Source organism: Neopsephotus bourkii, unplaced genomic scaffold (genome assembly GCF_033783945.1).
Source record: "Neopsephotus bourkii isolate Nb327-2 ecotype Australia unplaced genomic scaffold, CSIRO-AGI_Nbou_v1 NB_1132, whole genome shotgun sequence".
Classification (NCBI taxonomy): domain Eukaryota; kingdom Metazoa; phylum Chordata; class Aves; order Psittaciformes; family Psittacidae; genus Neopsephotus; species Neopsephotus bourkii.
Window position 1 is genome coordinate 2,569,617 of NW_026901618.1, and position 18,548 is coordinate 2,588,164.

Sequence of the window (18,548 nt, forward strand, 5' to 3'; positions counted from 1 at the left end):
GGGGCATAGTTTCCCCACTATTTATTTACTCAATCTCTTCAGAATTGGTATTTTCACAATCTTTCACCTTCAGAGCACTTAACAATACTAGGTCCCCCAGCCCATGTAAAAGAACATTTTCACGCCTCAAGATAGGAAAGCCAGGCTAATCAGCTTGTAATGTTTAGAGAGGGGAGTTAGTCCCAGCACAGAACTCAGGAGGTTGTGATTTCCACTCTGATATTTAGCTTGTGCCTCTCGAGAAAGCATGTCAAGTCAGCAGGCGAGGCAACTATGCTGGAACTCCTGAAAAAGCCCCCAGCCACTGTAGCATTTAGGCATCTAGTTAAAAATCTAGCCCATACCAAAGCAGAAATATTTCTTAAATCCAGTGCTTTCTCTTGGCTATAAATATAAAAAGCAGTTCAGTTCTCAGTATAATATTCTGAACAGAGATTTCATGTGTTATAATTAACACACTTTAAAATTACATCAGTGGAATCTGCATGAACTTCTCAAACACAGCTATGCAGACTAGACACTCACTGGAGATAGAAACACACTTCACTAAGGAGTCTAAAAGAAAATGAAGCAGGAATATAAGATGAAAAATACAAATATGACAGTTCTTTAAGCTGCTATTTCCTGGTTGCCAATTTAAAACCAGAATTAAAATAAGTGTATCAATTCATTCTATTACTTAGGAGCAGAATGCAATCGTACTTTCCTAGAAGCATGAACATTCAAGTATTCTAAGACTTTCAAGTCTGTGATAAAGAGTATCAGACATTTCTGTACAAGTTTAAGAAAAACCCAACCCAACCAAAGTAAAATAAATACTGAGCACAAAAACTGGATTCTCTCCACTTCATGGTAATTTCCCTGCATTCCCTCCCTTCCTTCTTCCCTCCCTCCAGAGAGGCTAATTGTAAGCAGATTTACACTTCAGTGCACTGAAGCAATCTGGAACAATAATTCTGTGCCTTTATAATTTTGCCCTATTAGAGCTCACTGCCGATGAGACTTCTCTGCATCAGACCCTGGAATGTGGCCTGGGTGTACGTCTGAGGGGGACTCCAAAGATCATCAAGCACAGTCACAGTCCTTGCTGCCTGCAAATTTCATAAGAGAGGGTTGAAGTGGAAGAGTTGCTGGGCTAGGCTGAGCAGTTGTGGCAGAAGGAAGTTCCATTTTCTTCCTGCTTGTACCCTGCAGTAAACCCAGTTTAGGTTTTAGGGGCAGGCTTCACCTTAGAAAGCATATGTTCCAGCATCCTGCTTGAAAGAGCCCATTATTGTTCGAGAGCTGTGCCCAGCTTCCTGCATTCTCCCTTAATTGCACAAGGCAGCGCTGTACGCATGACCCCTCTCCAGCTCCCGAGGACCAAGGTCCATGCATCCGGGCAACAGTGTGATGCTTGCTGACACCTGGGGTCAGGCCAAGGATGGTGCTTCAACATCAGCTTAGAGATCACGTAATAGAAGGGCAAAGGTTAGTTTCCTAAGGGTCTCCATCACATAATGAGCCACTGTCAGCCTTAGTAGCCTCCCTACTTCAGCAGCAGCAATAAAATCCTGTGTGATCACCATTTGTGTCTACATATTAATTAAAAAAATTAACAGGCTGGAAGGCTAAGGAGGACAGAAATAATTTGGAGTGGGGATCAGAGCCTCAGCTGCACCTACACACTGCGGAGCATTTGCATGGTGCCTGTGGATACATGAACTGACGTGGGACAACCATACAACAAATACAAAACCCAGTGCAATGCTGGTGGAGGGGCTGGCTCCAAGTGTTCAGGGACAGGTCAGGCTGCAGGGACACAAGCTCAGGAGTTTCAGAAAGACAGGGGTACCATGAAAGACAGCAGGGCTTTGTTTCCAGCTGTGTTTTGCCCCACTGCAGGATGATAAAACAGTCATCACTATGTTGTTTCCCCTCACACCTTTTGTTTTGTCTACCTGGAGCACAAACCTTTTGCAACAGTGACTACACAGTGAAAGACAGTCCCTACATTGGTGGGATCCAGTGTCAGTGGGTCTTGCAGATACCATCACAAGGCAAATAACTCCACTCCTGCCCTGGAGGCAGTTTTGTTATTGACCTGTCTTGATCAGATCTGGGGAGTAACAAGAGGTCAAAGGTAACTTTTTTCCCCTGCATGAACAAAACAGCCTATAAAGAAATGCAAATGTGGTGCATTCCTTCTATCTCACTTCATTCTCTAAAACAAGATAAAAGCATACAAGGAGCACTCAGTACCTCTTCCAAAACACTGCACCTCCATCCCTAAAAGCTTACCTATCACATTGACTAGGCAGCTAGTTCTCATCTTATCTCTGATGATTGTGTGTAAGGCTCATTAAGCTTAAAAAGTGTCACATATGCAAGTACTTTTGCATGCCCTTTAAAGACAGAACAAATAAACACAGAACAGTAGCATTAAACAGATTATTCCGTATACTGAAACTCTGCATTTACTCCTCCTTTGCTCCTGGGAACGGACCTTGAGGTTCCTATTTGCAGCTGCCCACCACGATTATTTCCCCATTTGGGACTGCTTTGAGCATTGCAGGCTTGTTTCCCTATGAGACTTCCCTGATACTTTTTTCTGTCCTTTGTTCATGGCTTTCTTGTTACAAGGGAACAGAAGACAGAAAACCAAAATGTGAATAAGGTACCAGGGTAAAAGAAAAAACTCTATTTGGTAAGAAAAAGCCCACTGATAAATGTGCTTTTGTTTACATAAACTTCTAGAGAAGTGGAGTAGAAACCTTGAGACATGTATGAAAGAAGGTGAAATAAGAAAATAAGTGTTTCAAATCTCTTAAGAGATTAAAAGCTCCCGTTTATGAAGGGATAAAATGGAATAACTTCAGACTTAGTTCTTAAACCCAGAAGACAAGACACGCTGCATTCAAAGTGATGACATTTTAAATAATTTCTCTATTCCTCTGCAAATGCCTTCTGCAGAAATGCAGCCAGAGGACATCCCTTACTTCTCCCCAGTATCCTCTGTTCCCCCTCCAACCTGCTATCCTCCTTTCAGTACCTGTAGTGGTCTGAGATAAAGGCAACTGCCAAAGGGCAATTTCACTCAGTTCACCCAAAGAAAAAGGCAGACTGAAACCTTAACTTCTGCTGGCAAAGCTCCAGCTACCCTATGGGAGAAAACAATCCATCATTCAAAAGGCAGTAAGTCTTTGTACTTTACCCAAAGTAACTTTGGTTATGTTGGAAATACTGCTGATATTTCCAAAACTTACTCTGGTGAGAAGTTACAGCATTTAAAAAGATTACTATTTGACATAATGAATAAAATCCTTAAGAATTCAAGATCAACAAGCCCTCAGGTGAAAAAAGTGTTTTTTCTTCTCTTACAAAACTGCGTTATACTGTTTTTATCAAGGAAAAAAAAAAGCTTCATGTGCAGAGATATCCATGTGGTCAAAAATCTATCAATAAAATCCACCTCTTTCTTATATTTGTGCATCTTCGTATCTAGTTTACCTTCTACTTTACTCCCATGATGGTCTGCACTCCAGTAAAACTATACATAAGCATAGATAAGTGCACTTCAGGCACATGAGGAAACTAGAAAACCCAGCAAAGACAATGAAATCATGGAAATTTTAAGAGCTCCTCTTCCAGTTGAAACTTCATCTTGGCCCTTTTCAATAACAGCAACTTCAGATTTCCATGAAAAGGAGCTGGAAATGCTGCAGAGAAGTCCTAAAGACACATCCAGTTCTTTCTCTGCTCCTCAACACTTCCTCTGAGAGGAGAGGAAGGAGAATGTGGAAGTGTTTATATTGGAATTGACTGACTAAAATCAGGAACATCACTGATAGAGGTAAAATCCCTCAACAATCAAGCAAATCATTACATGAAAGATTTTTTGCTACTGCAGTCATTCCAGTCAAAACTGAGGTTTCAGAATCATTACCCCATAGATAGGGATTTGAGAACACGTTTTTAGCTACATTTCATGCTTGACAGGGATATCGATAAACTAGAAAAAGAAAAATCACAGATTTCTACCTAAATTTTTTAAAACATTAATTTAAAGGGCAAACCAGAGATTTCTAGAAAAGAAGGGAGAGGAAAATCCTTTGGCAGCACCTTTACATAATCAGGTTTACTGGCTTTGCATGTTTAGAAGAGGACTGCCAGCTTGTTTTACCTTTTGGAGAGACTCCAACTAGAAAGAACAGGAGATTCAAGGTCATTCTACCATCAGTTTCATAAAAGGGCACAAATTGGAGCTACTGCTAAGAGAAAAACCCCTGCCACAAGCACCTGCACTGGCACAGGGGAGAAGGTGTAAGGCTGAAGAAGGCTGTGTCCCGCCAACAGGAAGCCCTCATGAAATAATAGCCTGCGCTGACCTCAGGTCCAGCAAGACCAGGAGCGGGTCTTCATGGCAGACAGAGGATGGAAAACTCTTAAGAAGCTTAAGAAGCCAGTGCTGCTTCGCTTACACCCTTGCCCCAAGAAGCTATTTCTAGAGCACATGTGGGATAATCCAGTCTAAAGCAAGAATCTCTGCAGTAGTTCTTTAGAAAACCTGGCAAAATTATCCACTTAGGCATTCTTACACCCACACAGGCAGTGTGTTGCAGTAAAAGTTCTTAACTGATGGCATTTAGGCTGCAAAGTTCATTAAGTACAGGTCTGAAGTTGTGTATAAAATTCATACTCCTTTCTCTGCATACAAATGCAGATAGCAGCTTCTAGAACATAATGGCAAAATATTTCTCTCCCTTGGGACTGCCATATATATATATATATGCACACATACATAGGATATGACAAACAATGAATTGCTTCTGAAGAAAACTTACATTCTTTGGACATTCCCACTTCAAAGCACTTCTGTAGTCTGCAGTACTGGCAGCGATTTCTGGTAACTTTATTGATAACACAGTTTTTATCTCTGTGACATGTGTAAACCATGTTCTTCTGGATGCTCCTGCGGAAAAAGCCCTAGAATCAAGGAAAAAAGAAATCAAACTTCTTAGCTTCCCATAACCCTTAGAGACAGGCACTAACATTGCTTTAAAATAATAACATAAATTCAAAGTTATGGCTCAAGTATGGCATCTTTAAAGACTCAGTCTTCTTATAATTTAGTACTGTTTCTTCAAACAGAAGACTCTTGTCTTAAATAAGAACTAATTAAATAATGCAACCTACAGCCAAAATAAACAAAACTAGAACTAGTAACAGCATTCAGGAAATTAAGGCCCAGATTTTACATAAAAGCTCAAACAAAAATAGTTTTGGCTTATGGCTGTAGTAATGAGTTTGGTAAACAACAGCCTTCCTAACAGATCCACTTGGAAGGCAAACGCTCATCCAACAACCAACAGCCTCTTTCAGCCTGAAGGTCCCATCTATTTTTGTTGCTGCAGAGATTCCCTAATTCGAATGCTGCACGTAAAATGAGAAACCCAGGTCTCTCAGCTGCTGGAACTCTGACAGCAATTAATGAGGCTTCTGCAGGTGGAAGAGTTCCAGCACTAGGTTATTGAGTTGTGAACTTGTAAAAGGTGCCAATTACAGCATTTTTTTTCTTATTCAGATACAGCTGTGAAAATAATCAAGTAATTACACTGATCTTGAACAAAAATTAAAGAAAACTAGAGGTCTCATTTATACTTAAGGAACACCATTTGACTGGGTTCCTCTGACAAATAAAAGGGAGCAAACCAGCTATAAAGTTTAGGAGGCATGGAAAAAAGGCAAAACCCAAGTTATTTCTCTATCTGCATGAAAAACCAAACTTCAGATAATACCATGTAATAATGAAGAGTAAAAAAACCCAACAAAAAGGCCATTACAGTTTAGATCTCAACCCACAGATATTTAGTGAAGGCATTTCTGCAACAGAGATTTGGAAATTTGACAGCACTATTTAACCTTCTCACTCAGATTTTGAAAATCACTTCAGCAAGCACCAGGGTCAAATTTCAGTCAATATCATAGCATTATGGAAGAACAGTTTGCAATTTAGTATTTGTTGGAGGGCTTGAGAGGTTAGAACTCTGCAATGAGCCACATGTTTAGACCCTACAGGGAAACAGTAAACTTCATGCAGCAGGCAATAGCTCCATGCCCACAATGCATTTGTCTAAAGGTGTAATCATAGGAAGCTATAAAACTGGCTCTCCTAGAAACACTCACCAAGATATGCAGGTAGCAAAAAGGACAAAACCCCTGTTGTTCAGAGTTAACTTAAGAGTTTCTGGCCATATGATCAGGGAGTGGTAGGGCAGGCACAGTCAGTTAGGGCTAGCCATAAATTCCTTGCACACCCAACATGATATAGATGCTAATGTTATAAAAATACCTCAGATTCACTCAGAACTGAAAAATGTCATTTTAATCACGTAACCCCTTTCCACAGGTATTGCACCGGCAAGCCTCATCCTGAGGTGAGCTCGTCTGACTTAGAACATACTTGATACTACCATCAAAGAGGTAAATAAAAACTCTTCACTTCTTTCTTTTCCTTAAGCTCTAAACACAGAAGAATTTAAAGCTATTTGTTTAGACAATTAAAACTCTTTTAAGTCATCAATAACACTGTTTTATATTCCATCCTTTTGACTGTTAACACTACTTGAATCTTTGCAATGGAAAGCATAGCAAATGTGTGTACATTTTTTTTGCCTGCCAAGAAGAAAATTTATGGTGATATTCACTTAGTACTTTCTTCCTTTGATATTCCCCTAATTGAGATGCCCAGCTCTGTGGCAACTGCTGCTGATGCTAACCAGAACAGTGAGGAGTCTATAGCATCTATTTTTGGTTTAATTCAACAAACAGAAAGTGTGAGCTGTGTTGGTTTGAAGGTCTCTGCATTGCTTATTCATTCACCACTTTTTAGTTGGAAAAAGGCAGGGAAAGGCAAGACGGGCATCTTTCCCTGAAGCCACCCAGCTTGATCCTGTACTGCACTTAAATTAACACCCACAGTCACGGATGGAATCACTCTTCTACCACCAGCCTGAGAGGGGAGAAAACAATATGGCTCAAACAAACAAAAACTACCATCCCAGTTGACTCATCATGCTGAACAAGTGGAGTAATTACAAAAAAAACCCAACCCCCACAGCCTCCTCTTTGCCTGCACATGTTTTGGGGCAGAGGCTGCAGTGCACCCATGCTCAAGAGACTTCTGGTTTCCTGACACAGACACTACTCGAAATGAAAGATGAGCTTCAAAAGTGTCACCCAATACAGAGAAAAGAGGAAACAGCCTCCTCTAAATAAACCTCTACTTCACCAAAATATAGCCAGTAGCTAATGATACCCACTGACTGATCAGTTGTTCTGTAATTTAGATCAAGGTTCTGCATCCTTTTAACCCAGGGTTTAATTACAGCCCACCAGGAAGGAAAGCAGAGGAGGCTGTCTCAGTCATTACCATACAACATTGACCACACAGTCCAAAAGAAAAAGTGATCCAACTTCTGCAGACAGCAATTATAAAGCATTCATGAACTCATTACGAGTATAAAAGGCTAAAAAAGAACAAACTCAGAGAAAGATCTCCAGGTGGAAATGAAGGCAGTTTCTTCAACAGCTTAACCTCCACAGTCAAAGTCCTACAGAGTGAAAGATACAGACAAGAACATTAATCGTGGAAGTTTTGCTGTTTTTTTGCAAATTCCTTTTTAACACCTGTATTTTATTGTCTTCTTGGAGCTACCCACAAAACAGACAGAAAAATAAACTTGTTCACATAAAATGGTCAGGAAAAAAAAAGGTTTAATGTGGTCCTGCCCAAAACTAGCGACATGTTTCTCAACAGTATGCTAGTGCTGACTCCCTCTGTACTCTTCCCTAAGACAACACTGGAATACTATTTCTACTGAGATTTGTTGCAAGCTGATTTTAAAATCTCAGCAAGGCATCACCCAAAAGATTTATCTTTAAATTTTCCTTCAGGCATGCACTGAAAAGAATGCCTAGATTATAAATGTGATTTTGTTTCTCTGCATACAAGCTCCAAACCAAAGCCACTGCAGCGGGAGTGACAGGATTTCAAGCACTGGCGGGCAAGGAGTGTGAGGGCTTGATTTTCCCACCCGCCTCCATAACCTGTCCTGTTCAGCCCTAAGTTTTGCAAGCAGGGTCATGCTCAGAAACATCCTGTGAATCTGACACTGGGTTAAAAACCAGACAGTGTCCTGTTTATCCCCCTGTGGGGGTTTGGACATCACCTGCTTTGGTTACCTGCAGCTCTGCACCGAGAGAAAACCCTGCAGGACACAGGGTGAGCAGAGCAGGAGCTTGCTTCCAGTTAGACAGAAAAGCACATTTAAACCATTTCAAGGCTGGGATACAGGTAGCACAGGTATAATGCACAGGCCTGTTCACTAAATATAGCAAAGTTAGAAGCAAGCCTAAGTTTTCCTCCAGCTGTTTTTTGTCAGATGATTTCCATCTGATCTCACAACGCCATCAGCTTCTTCAAAGCCCAAGAAAATCTGAATGCGACCTAACCTTAAGAATTAGTCAGAAAATTCAGAGACAGCAAACCATCATTGCTTATAAACTAATCAACTTCTAGCACCTACTGGCTCTTGGAAAACAAGCTCCTACTTACTGTAATACATTCACCTGGAAAGGAATTTGGCTGAATATTCACATGAACAATTTTCAATGCAAAGATTTTTAGCATCCTGCCCAAATTAGCACCCTGTGATGGGAGATGAGACACTGCTGTGCCAAAACCAAGCACAAATAGTTCTCTGTAATCTAAAATGTCTTATGAATATCTATATATATTTAAAAAAATAATCTGTGAGACATAAAGCATCACTGCCATACATAATTGTTTTCAATAGCACTTACAAAGTACTTGAATTTAAAGCAGAGGAAGCAACTGAAGGTCTGTCAGGAACAGTGATTTGTTCTAATATTCCTTTTATCCACAACTTTTGAAAGGAATATGGATCTTGTGTTTTTATTTTAGCAAAGAAAAACAAAGCTTTGCAGAAATCACACTTTTGCAATAATTCCGTTCCTCACAGCCGCTTCTATTGACACCCTTTGTACACAGCATTTTGGACAAACATTTCAATTTTTAATCTCATCTTTTCTGTGCACCATGCTGCGCTCCTCCCAGGCCCACCAATCTTGTTATCTTAATGGATGACAGATAGAGTATCACTCTGACCATGCCACATTAGGCGTCCTCATTTACCGAGTGCAAGGAAAAAATGCTGAGTATAAATTATTCAGAAATCTATTGTATCAGCGTGTGTTCTCTGAGCATCCACCACTGGCAGAGCAGGCAGATTATTTTTCACTTTTAATTGTGTTGCTATCTTATCTGCCACACTGAAAGCAGAGTGATATGTGAAACCATATACATCAAGCAGCAAATAAACCCAGTTTACTAGGTCTGCTGCTTAGGCCTAAATAACCTATCTAGTCAATCTAACTTCAAACAATGCCATAAAAAAACCCACCTCAACCCACTCACCGCTCACTTTCTTTGTATTTGCCTGCCAAAATAAGAGAGCTCTGCACACAACAGTGGTGCCCGCAGAGAATACTATTTCAGTGATATTTTGAATGCCAATATGCCACTGGCTATCTGAATACAAAGGAGGTCATCAAGGATGAGCCCTCAAAATAGTGTGAAGTGTTTAAGCTTATGAAGTCTTAAGAATTGTTAGCATGAACTGCTACCGTGATGCATCTGAAAGGGATACAACCCTCTCTCCTTCACTGTCCAGTTGATTTCGGCAAGTCAGACGATTCAAGGTTCAGGTTATGCACATCGCATGAAGAGATGGCTCATTTGATCTCAGCAATGTCTTCAAAACATTTTGCCAGCATTGGGCATGCCAGATCGTATTTGCAGATGTGGTGAGCCCATGAGCTGCAAACTTGCGCTGCAAGCCAGGGACAGGGTAATCAGCAGAGAAGGGCTATTGTGAGTGAGCTCAATCTGTTTCAACAGCCTGCTTATTTCATCTGGTTCAGCTTTGATTGCCCGCAAATACAGGCAGCCAGCTATGACTCCTGCAGATTTAGAGGCCATTCGTTGGTAAATTTGCAAACTAAGCTTCTGAGCGTGTTGCTGCTTTATCGTAAAAGAAACAAATGAGTAGGAAGGACTTTTCTATCGCACAGTTTATCAGTCACTTACAAACTCTGACTGGCAGAGTTCTGAAGGGAAAGATAAAAACCAGTAACAACTGAAAAGAACATCCAGCCTGTAACCTACCTGAAACCTATTCTGCTGGCTTTATTCTGAAATAGTGGCTGTGTAAATACGTACCTTTTTTACAAAACAAAGCTGTTTGTGATGCATAGCCTCTTTTCAATCTATTTATTTTAATCATTCAAGCTACCCTGTATCCTGGCTAACCCTGTAAAATGCACTTAGGCAAAGTAAAGTCCCCCACTCCTGCTCTCTCTGGAGCATCAACAGAGATATTTAAGGTCTCTCTCAGCAATGAGATCTGCACAAAACTACTTTGCTCTGTGTCCAGGGAATTGCCCAGGTATGTTCACAAGGTGAATGAGGTTTGCAGTATGTTTATTACAGGTAACAGCAGCCAGTGAACAAAAAAAAAACCCTTCCTCACAAAATCCTCGTATGATCAGTGGTCAGGTTAGGGCAGAGACACAAATTTGTAGTTGTTAACCAGGAATAGTTGCTCTGAAAGACCTTGATAACACACAATCCCACAACTAGAGTTGCATAGAAAGGCTCACAAAAGACCTAAACCCCCCAACATACACTGTTGGCTGATTCTGTATAGTCCAAAAGACGCTGTAAAATGGCTGCAGCAAGAACATGAGACACCACAAGTAATGCAAGCTGCCAAAGCAGCTATCTAAAAGGAAGCTAAAATGAGTGTATTCCCAGATGCACAGGACTTTTCCGGGATGTCTGCACTGTCTATCATGCTTTGGAAGTTACTTCTTGCAGAATAAACAAATTAATTGTCTGACACTATGGCTGGAAACCACCGCTGGCACAAAATGGAAGCAGCTACAACAATAAGTAGAGAAAGGCTCATTGCCAGGAAGCAAGGAAATTGTGCTGATGATGTATATCAGGGCAGGACAGGCAGATCTTTGCAAAAACAAATGAATAAATGTTGCTAAATGTCAATAGCTTGTAGAGAGCACCTAGAGATGCCTGGCAGCAGAGGGGCACCAGCCCACCCTGAGAAGTGCTTGAGGTTTGTCTGCTGCTGTTATTTCCAGCAGAAACTCTCTGCTCACCATCCACATTTTATCCCATCTAGTTATCTATTCTGCAGATGAAGAGCAGCCATAGTCTTCCATTGAAACCATTTTTAAATTATTATTATTTTTTTAAAATTGACAGAACTTGAAACACTTCATAAAAATAAGCAGGTGTTATGTTTTGCATATGGGAATTCAGACCTGTGGACCTAAAAGCAACCCAGTATGAGGGAAAAAAGGCTTATTTCCTTTTTATTATTTTTACACAAATGGACAAGTTTGAAAGGTTTCAGGAACTTTTTCTGAGGGACCATCATCCACTACTGCAAAAAATTCCCCAGTGAAGACAGAGGAGGCCATACCTGATAAATCCTAGTAGTTTCTAAGGTAAAAAGTATTGCAAGCCTCAGAGGACAGGAAAAACCCCAGCCAATGTTGAAGGAAATTATTCATGATGTTAGTAATGCCAGTTAGCCATTAGCCACTGGTAAGGCTGGAAACAAACCTCATTTTCCATGGTGCCCCACACCAACATATACTCTGATTACACAAACCTGGGCTTAATGTTAAAAATATTCCCCAATCAAAACTGTCAGGTGGCAGAGAGGCAGCTACTGACGAAAAAGGGGAGATGTGTTCAATCAGGTACAAATCTGCAGCAACTGGATTTCTCCAGCAAAGGTACCGCGGCATCCCTAAGACCATGTGTGGAGTTCTCCACAATTTCAATTTTCACTGAACTTCTGACCTTTTTAGCAAATATGTCAAAGTCGCCAGACAGAACAGTCATCACCCTGAAACAATATGTGAGGGGAAGGAACAGTTGAGGTTTTCTGCTTCTCCACTTCAGTAATTTAAACAGAAAGGAAGGCACTGGTGTGCACTTCCATCTGCTTTCTTCAAATTAAAAAAAAAGGAGATGAAGTGTATATAATTAAAAAGTTACAGTTAACTTCCTGTCAGTAACGTCTGTAGGATGATTTTTGGCCTGCTAGCAAACTCCAGATGGGAAGAGTAATGAATATAATTTAATACGAATAACAGGAGATCAGAGAAACGCTTTTCTGAGCTGCAGCACACTGAGTTATTTCACACAGTTTAATGGAGCACTCAGGAATGAATTATTGCATTTTGCTGTTTTCTTATATTTTTGTTTATGCAAATCAATTTCCTTTAACCTAATTTGTAGAGGACCAGACCTATAACCCAATAAAACCATAAACTGTCAGTAGGATGGTTGTACAACTGGCTAGCACTTATCCAAAGGGCTGTATGTTGTTAACTGCTCATCGTTTTTTTCTCTCTTCCCCTCCAGTGCCTCAGGATTTATACCACCAATTAAGACAATAATGAGTGCCCCAGGTTGACCTCCCAGGAGCAAGAATTAATTAAGTGCAGTATTTCTTCGTAAAGAATGACACTTTTCCAAACCATTTATGTAGCTGTTCTCTTGCATGGCAGCACAGTATCAAGAAAGCCTTTCCAAATTGTTATCCCCAAAATGTATGACTGATTCTGGTTTATGCTCATCATTTCGGTCTATGGTTTTATCCATTGGGTTTTCAAGGGGACCGGCTTCCAAGAACGTCACGATTTTACTAGATATAGAAAGAAGTAGACCTCCTAGTAAAAACAAACAGAAAATCCCCATCAAGCTACACCCACATGCAGTGACATGCAGATTTCTGCAGCAGGCAGGACAAGGAAGAGACTCATGTTAGCTATGTAATTACTATGCTGAAATTACTTGTGGTAGTCTCTCAAATTAGCCTCTCCATTTAGCTGCTGGCAGAGATGGAAACATGTGAAGAGAAAAGGGCAAGCTCAGACGCAGACCTACAAGATAGAAAGAAAGTGCTCCAAGGAAATTCCCTGCACTGGCAAGCTTTGCATGCTCCTCTTCCTCCTCCTCTCCCAGCCTTCACCACAAAGGCTTGAAGAGTTCCTGCATGTATTTGGTACCACAGTCATTTCCCAGAAGAGGCACAGCTTTATCTGTCAGCCAATACAAAAAAATCCCTGCATTTCAGCATCGTCTGAATTTACAATGGAGCTAGATTCTAACCCACCCAATCAAATGTTTACAGCTCAGCCAAAATAATGCAAACTATGCCACAAATATTTATATACCCCTCAAGTGCAATTCCCCTTGCTCTAGCAGAGAGATTTGCACAGTTTGCATGCACAGCCAGATGTTCCCTTGCTCTCTCCCAACCCACCCAGAGCTAATGCAGCACCCCAGCCTGAGCCTGGCCAGCCCGGTGGGTGCCTGTGATTGCTGGTGAAGAGCTGGCTCCATGCACGCTGCAGTATGGCTCCCGCTTGTCTTCAGCCCCAGCATGTTTCTATGCTTTTTGCCCAACCTAGGAGAGTTTTGAAATGTGCCCAAATCTGCAGCAGAGAAGTTTCTGAGAAGGGATGAAGTGACATCTGAAAAGAATGCAGAAAGCAGCCCAAAAATATTCAGAAGAAATAACACTGACATAAACATGCCAAAAATAAAACAGATGTCTTGAGCATAACGCTTTCTGGTACATTTTTCAGGCATCTATGTGAATGACTCATCAACATACGTTAATTATGTCCTCAAATTATTTTTTCTTTTCTCTTAGTTTTGACAGTTGATGTCTAAACAAGTATGTTGTATCAGATATCTTGAAATCTGGCAAGTAATGTCTTGTACTTAGTACTTTATGCTACGCCCTCGTTCCCTCACATTCAGTGACAAGCTCTGTTAACACAGAATTACCCACTAAAACCTCGGATGCCTGGAGACTAGAAAACAGAGTTTAAGTAAACACCCAGAAACATGCAAGTCTGGCTCTCTAGTACTGGCAGTAGTCAAAGAAAATTACCTTTCCACACTGCATCTGAAACTCATTACCAAAGGCGACAGCAGAGGGATGAGTTGGAGCTGGACCAGCTTGGCAACCCCACCATTTTTAGAGTGAGATGGTGGCTATTCTCCTCTGCCTGGTTCCTGTACACAGTCACAGTACACACGGTCAAAATGGAAAAGCAGGCTGAGGAAGGTGGATGAAATCCAGCTTGTGCCAGTGAAAGGGATTAGCAACTGCACAAACAGAGCCAGAGGAACCAACTGAGTAGTTCCTCCAAGCAATAAGGGCTCTTTAGGTAACATTAATTGGAGGTATGTATCTCATTGCAAACACCAACACAAATCACACTGAGATGCTGAAAAAGCATCACAGCTTACAGGAAAAATGCAGTGCTGTCTCCACCCTGACTGCTGCTGGGCACCACTATTCATTCAACCAAGCCGTAGGGAAGCAAGGGAGAGTCCGTGACTGGGCAACTTTGACAATGAGAAAACATGACCTTTCAGAGATGAGTGAATGAACTGGGGCTATTAATCTAACACAGGAAAAACTTAGCAAGATGTTTTCTCCCTCCCCTGCCAGACTTTAATCAATGGCCAGATTCAAGCACAGAGCTCATTGTCACAAGACAATCATTCTTTCAGATTACAAAAATCACATGGACTTGGGATAAGATAAAAGGTCCTTTTAGTTAGCTCATCCATTTGGCTCCTGGGCGCTGCACATGCATCTCTCTTGTTCACATAGCACTCTCCTTTCTTCTTTTCTTTCCAAAAAATACGTCGTTTTCACTTCTGTTTCTACAGATGTAGCAGTTGCTGTGCACAACTATGGACAGATGTGTTATCAGTTAAGACCATTTGTAGCAGCATCTGAACAATGCCGTGATCCCCGATCCAAGAAAAGAATTAAAAAAGTAAAAAAGTGGTAGTGCTCATTCATTTAAAAAATGATGGGCTGCACAGTTATTTCTGAAATGTGCTGCTTAAATTTTCTGTATCTGTGGCACTATCACTGTTCTGGACCAGCAGAAAGCACACAAGGATCACAGTGCACTCTGAAGCGAGGACCTAAAATTCTTATATATTTATTATGGGTGCACAGGGCTCCAAAGCAAGCCAAACACTCCAGAGACAGGGAAGCCCTCTTCCCTCTTGGGAAGATTCATCTGGAGAGCAGCCAGCCAAGACACTCGCAGGAGGAGTGAACAGTAGCCCATTGGAGTGGCTGCACCATGCTATAAATCTCTGCTTTCCCTGGTAAGTGCCTGAGAGGAGAGAGAGGCAACTGGCCACAGCTGACAGTAATGGGTCCCATTAAATTGTCACTTTTAAAGAGACTCTGAAACAAGAACAAACTTGCTCTGTAAGGATTTGATCAGGTTCCCTGCCGCCAGGCAACGGCTGCGCCTGCTCATGTGCTGTGGCTGGGGGCTGCTGGCTCTCCCTTCCAGTGCTGGAAGGGTCCCCAGCAGTCACTGAGGTTCACCACAGCTGTAGTGACAGTGCCGACTGCATTTACAACCAATCAAATCTACATTTTTTTAGCACTACTTGCAACTGCCGTCTCACCTTGTAATTTATGTATCCGTTATTCTAGACAGGGGATCCAGAATAAATTTTCCCCTTTAAACCTGGGTATTATGATACATTTTTTATTGTGTAGTAACTTTTCCCATTAAAATATACTAAATGAGAAATTTTAAGCATAGCAATAGGAAACTGTAAGGGACTTTATACACAAAAATGTGTTTCTACTTCTCAGCTGTCTTCTGAATTGAGCTGTGGAAATTGTGGGGTCTCCTGCATATAGACAAAGGGAAGAACAACTCATGGATAGTGACCATGAATATGACCAGCTGTAGCAGTATACCAATTAAAGAATTACTACACCAATATACCAAAACTAGCAATTACAGAATTGGATGCGTGGCTTCTTCAACATTATAAGCTTTTGTAAGCGCAGTACTAAGCTGCACAGGTGTCACACCTAGAAGTGTCTTTCGTATATGGGAATTCCTCTGACACAATCAGAATAATATAAAGTAGAAAGAAGGACACAGCATGCATGTCTTTTATATGTAACTTAAGAAACAATGTATCCATACTTAAAGACTACAGTAAAATCCAGATACAAAGAAGGAAAGATAAGCACATGGGTATAACCTCGATTTTGCCAGTTTCTTAATTTTGGAACGTCTAGTCAAATATGGAAGATTTTTTTTTGTAAAGCTTTTGTTTTGTTTTACAGAGGAAAGAAAAAGATGAATGTATACTGACTCTATTGGAAATACCAAACCTTGGAAAATTGCATCTAATTGTCTTTCCTGCTATAGCACAGGACTGAAATTTCATAAAGAACAGCTCTGCAAAGCTGAACAGCTCTGGGATCCGTGCTGCAAATTCAATTGCACTCCATTCCCAGAAGATGCTAGAAAATATCCCTTTAGGAAATTTGCTCAAAGGAACGTTTCATTTGGGATTATAAAGAACCTCTGTTTCCATTAGCAGGTCAGGCAGTAAGCGCAGAGAGCAATGGAAGGACACTTTCCAAGGCCAATCAAAGTATTTTCTGTAAATTGGGAAGCTGACTGCTTATAACCTAGGTGATAGTTTACAATAACCAGAAAGTATAGATAGATCTATCTTTCAAAATCTAATCCAAAGTAAGTAGCAAACAGAGAGCTGCATATCCACTTAACATATAAGTGAACAGAATTAGATAATGGGCAATTTCACCTTGTACACTTATGAAATACCTTCATTTTGCATTTACTTCTCTAGGATGTGCCAATCAGAAAATCTTTAAGCACTTGTTAAATAGAACACAGGCTACAAAGATGCCTAAAGCAAGCAGAACAGTGAACCCAACCATCTTGCCAGCAGCAAAGTCAACACACTTGGCCAGAACCACACTCAACAAACTATCCTACTCTCCGTCTTTCTTCCAGGGAAAACACTTCACTTTTTTGAGGGCTCCAGCAAGCTATTCTGTATCTGAACTCAACAGCTCAGTTGCTTCTATAGCCTTCTTTATCAATGTCTCATTAACCAGTTTCTTTTTAAGAAGTCCCAGAATTAGAAAATGAAATTAGAAAGCTAGTTCACTCTAATTTTATACGCTGTTCAGTAAGCATAAATATGGCATAGTATAAAAAAAGACAGGCTATTACTGCTATTATAAAATCTCAGATGTTTGCTCAGATATCCATATTTCCTTATTTGCTGAATTGCCTCTGCAAAAAATACTTCTAAAGGTCTTCTAATATTGTATTAAAGATGGTGGAAAGCTGCATTTTTTCCTACACTGTAATAACTTTCTGGATGTGCATAGGACAGCCTGTAATCCACATCTGTAATTATGGGACACACGTGGTCCTTAAACTAAGAGAGCTACGAAATAGGTTGACAAAGTGAGAACAAAATAACAGGTTTTCCCCCCTTTCTTGTGAATAAAATTGAAAAAGTAAAATCCATTAGAACCTACTTAGAGGAAAATAAAACCACCCTCCACATCCACTGCATGCATACCAGGGGACTTCTCAGTGGGCAAGTGCACCAGCCTCAGTCGCAGCCCACCTGCTTCTGGCACCTCTGGTTGGCAAGTCACGATGTGATTTGCAGACAGCACTTTGACATGTACATATAATTTACTTAATTCTGTTGAAGCTGTTGCAAACCTTGCACATGTTACTGATCTGGTGTGAACCTCAGCTCTCACACACTTCTGCTAATAAGCTACAACAGCTGTAAGCAGGTGAAAGCTGGATAGAAATGCGACAAACGCATCTGCAAGGACCTTTCTCACACCTACGTTGGTGTGAGAAACCATGATTCAACTCCAATAATAACAGGTATACAAACATGTAAATTTGAAGGGTTTTTTTACAGTGTGTATTCTCAGGTACAGAGAGAGTCAGATACTACCAGAAGAGGAAGACTCGGCAATTTTAGTTTAATAATAATAATAATACTGAAAAAGCTAGCTGTTACAGTCTGGTTGTTGGTCAAAGACCCTGAAAAGATATACAAGGTCAGCAGGCATGAAGTTACATCTGTATTAGGAAATGCTCTTGGGAACAGTCATGAGCACTGTGGCTGGCTGATGTACCATATCTACCTTAGTTAACTCCTTCAGCCTCTGAAACAGGATGGCTGTATCCAACCTATCCACAGAAGATGACCAGCACTAGCTGGTACAGCAGAAACCTTTCAGATACACAGCAAAGCAAAGCAGTGCCCCAGAATGTGGCTGGTCAGTGGTGTACCATAGTTTAAGAGTCTAATGGTTCTTTTTTGTGAAATCACTGACTGTATAGGGAATACTGCACAGGAAGGGAGTGCAAGATTTTAGCCAATCAATTATATGCTGTTATTTGACAGCTCATGCAAAATAACAGTCATTTCCAGTTCCTGTTTCCACAGGACATTAGCCCTTGTGCTCACAAATAACTGAAGTGCTGTGGTTAGCACAGTTAGAAAGTAATCTGGGATAGTCTCTGTGTTT

The 18,548-nt window shown here is 40.8% G+C and overlaps 1 protein-coding gene across 11 annotated transcripts in view; it reads right to left on the minus strand.

The window, feature by feature from the left end:
* The window catches only part of RARB (retinoic acid receptor beta), a 324,032-nt gene that overhangs the window by 41,689 nt on the left and 263,795 nt on the right, over positions 1 to 18,548 (minus strand). For all 11 annotated transcript variants that reach the window (XM_061362674.1, XM_061362668.1, XM_061362669.1 and 8 more), the window contains one exon: positions 4,824 to 4,965. In XM_061362674.1, coding sequence (XP_061218658.1) covers positions 4,824 to 4,965 — 142 coding nt within the window. The remainder of the gene's footprint in view (positions 1 to 4,823; positions 4,966 to 18,548) is intronic.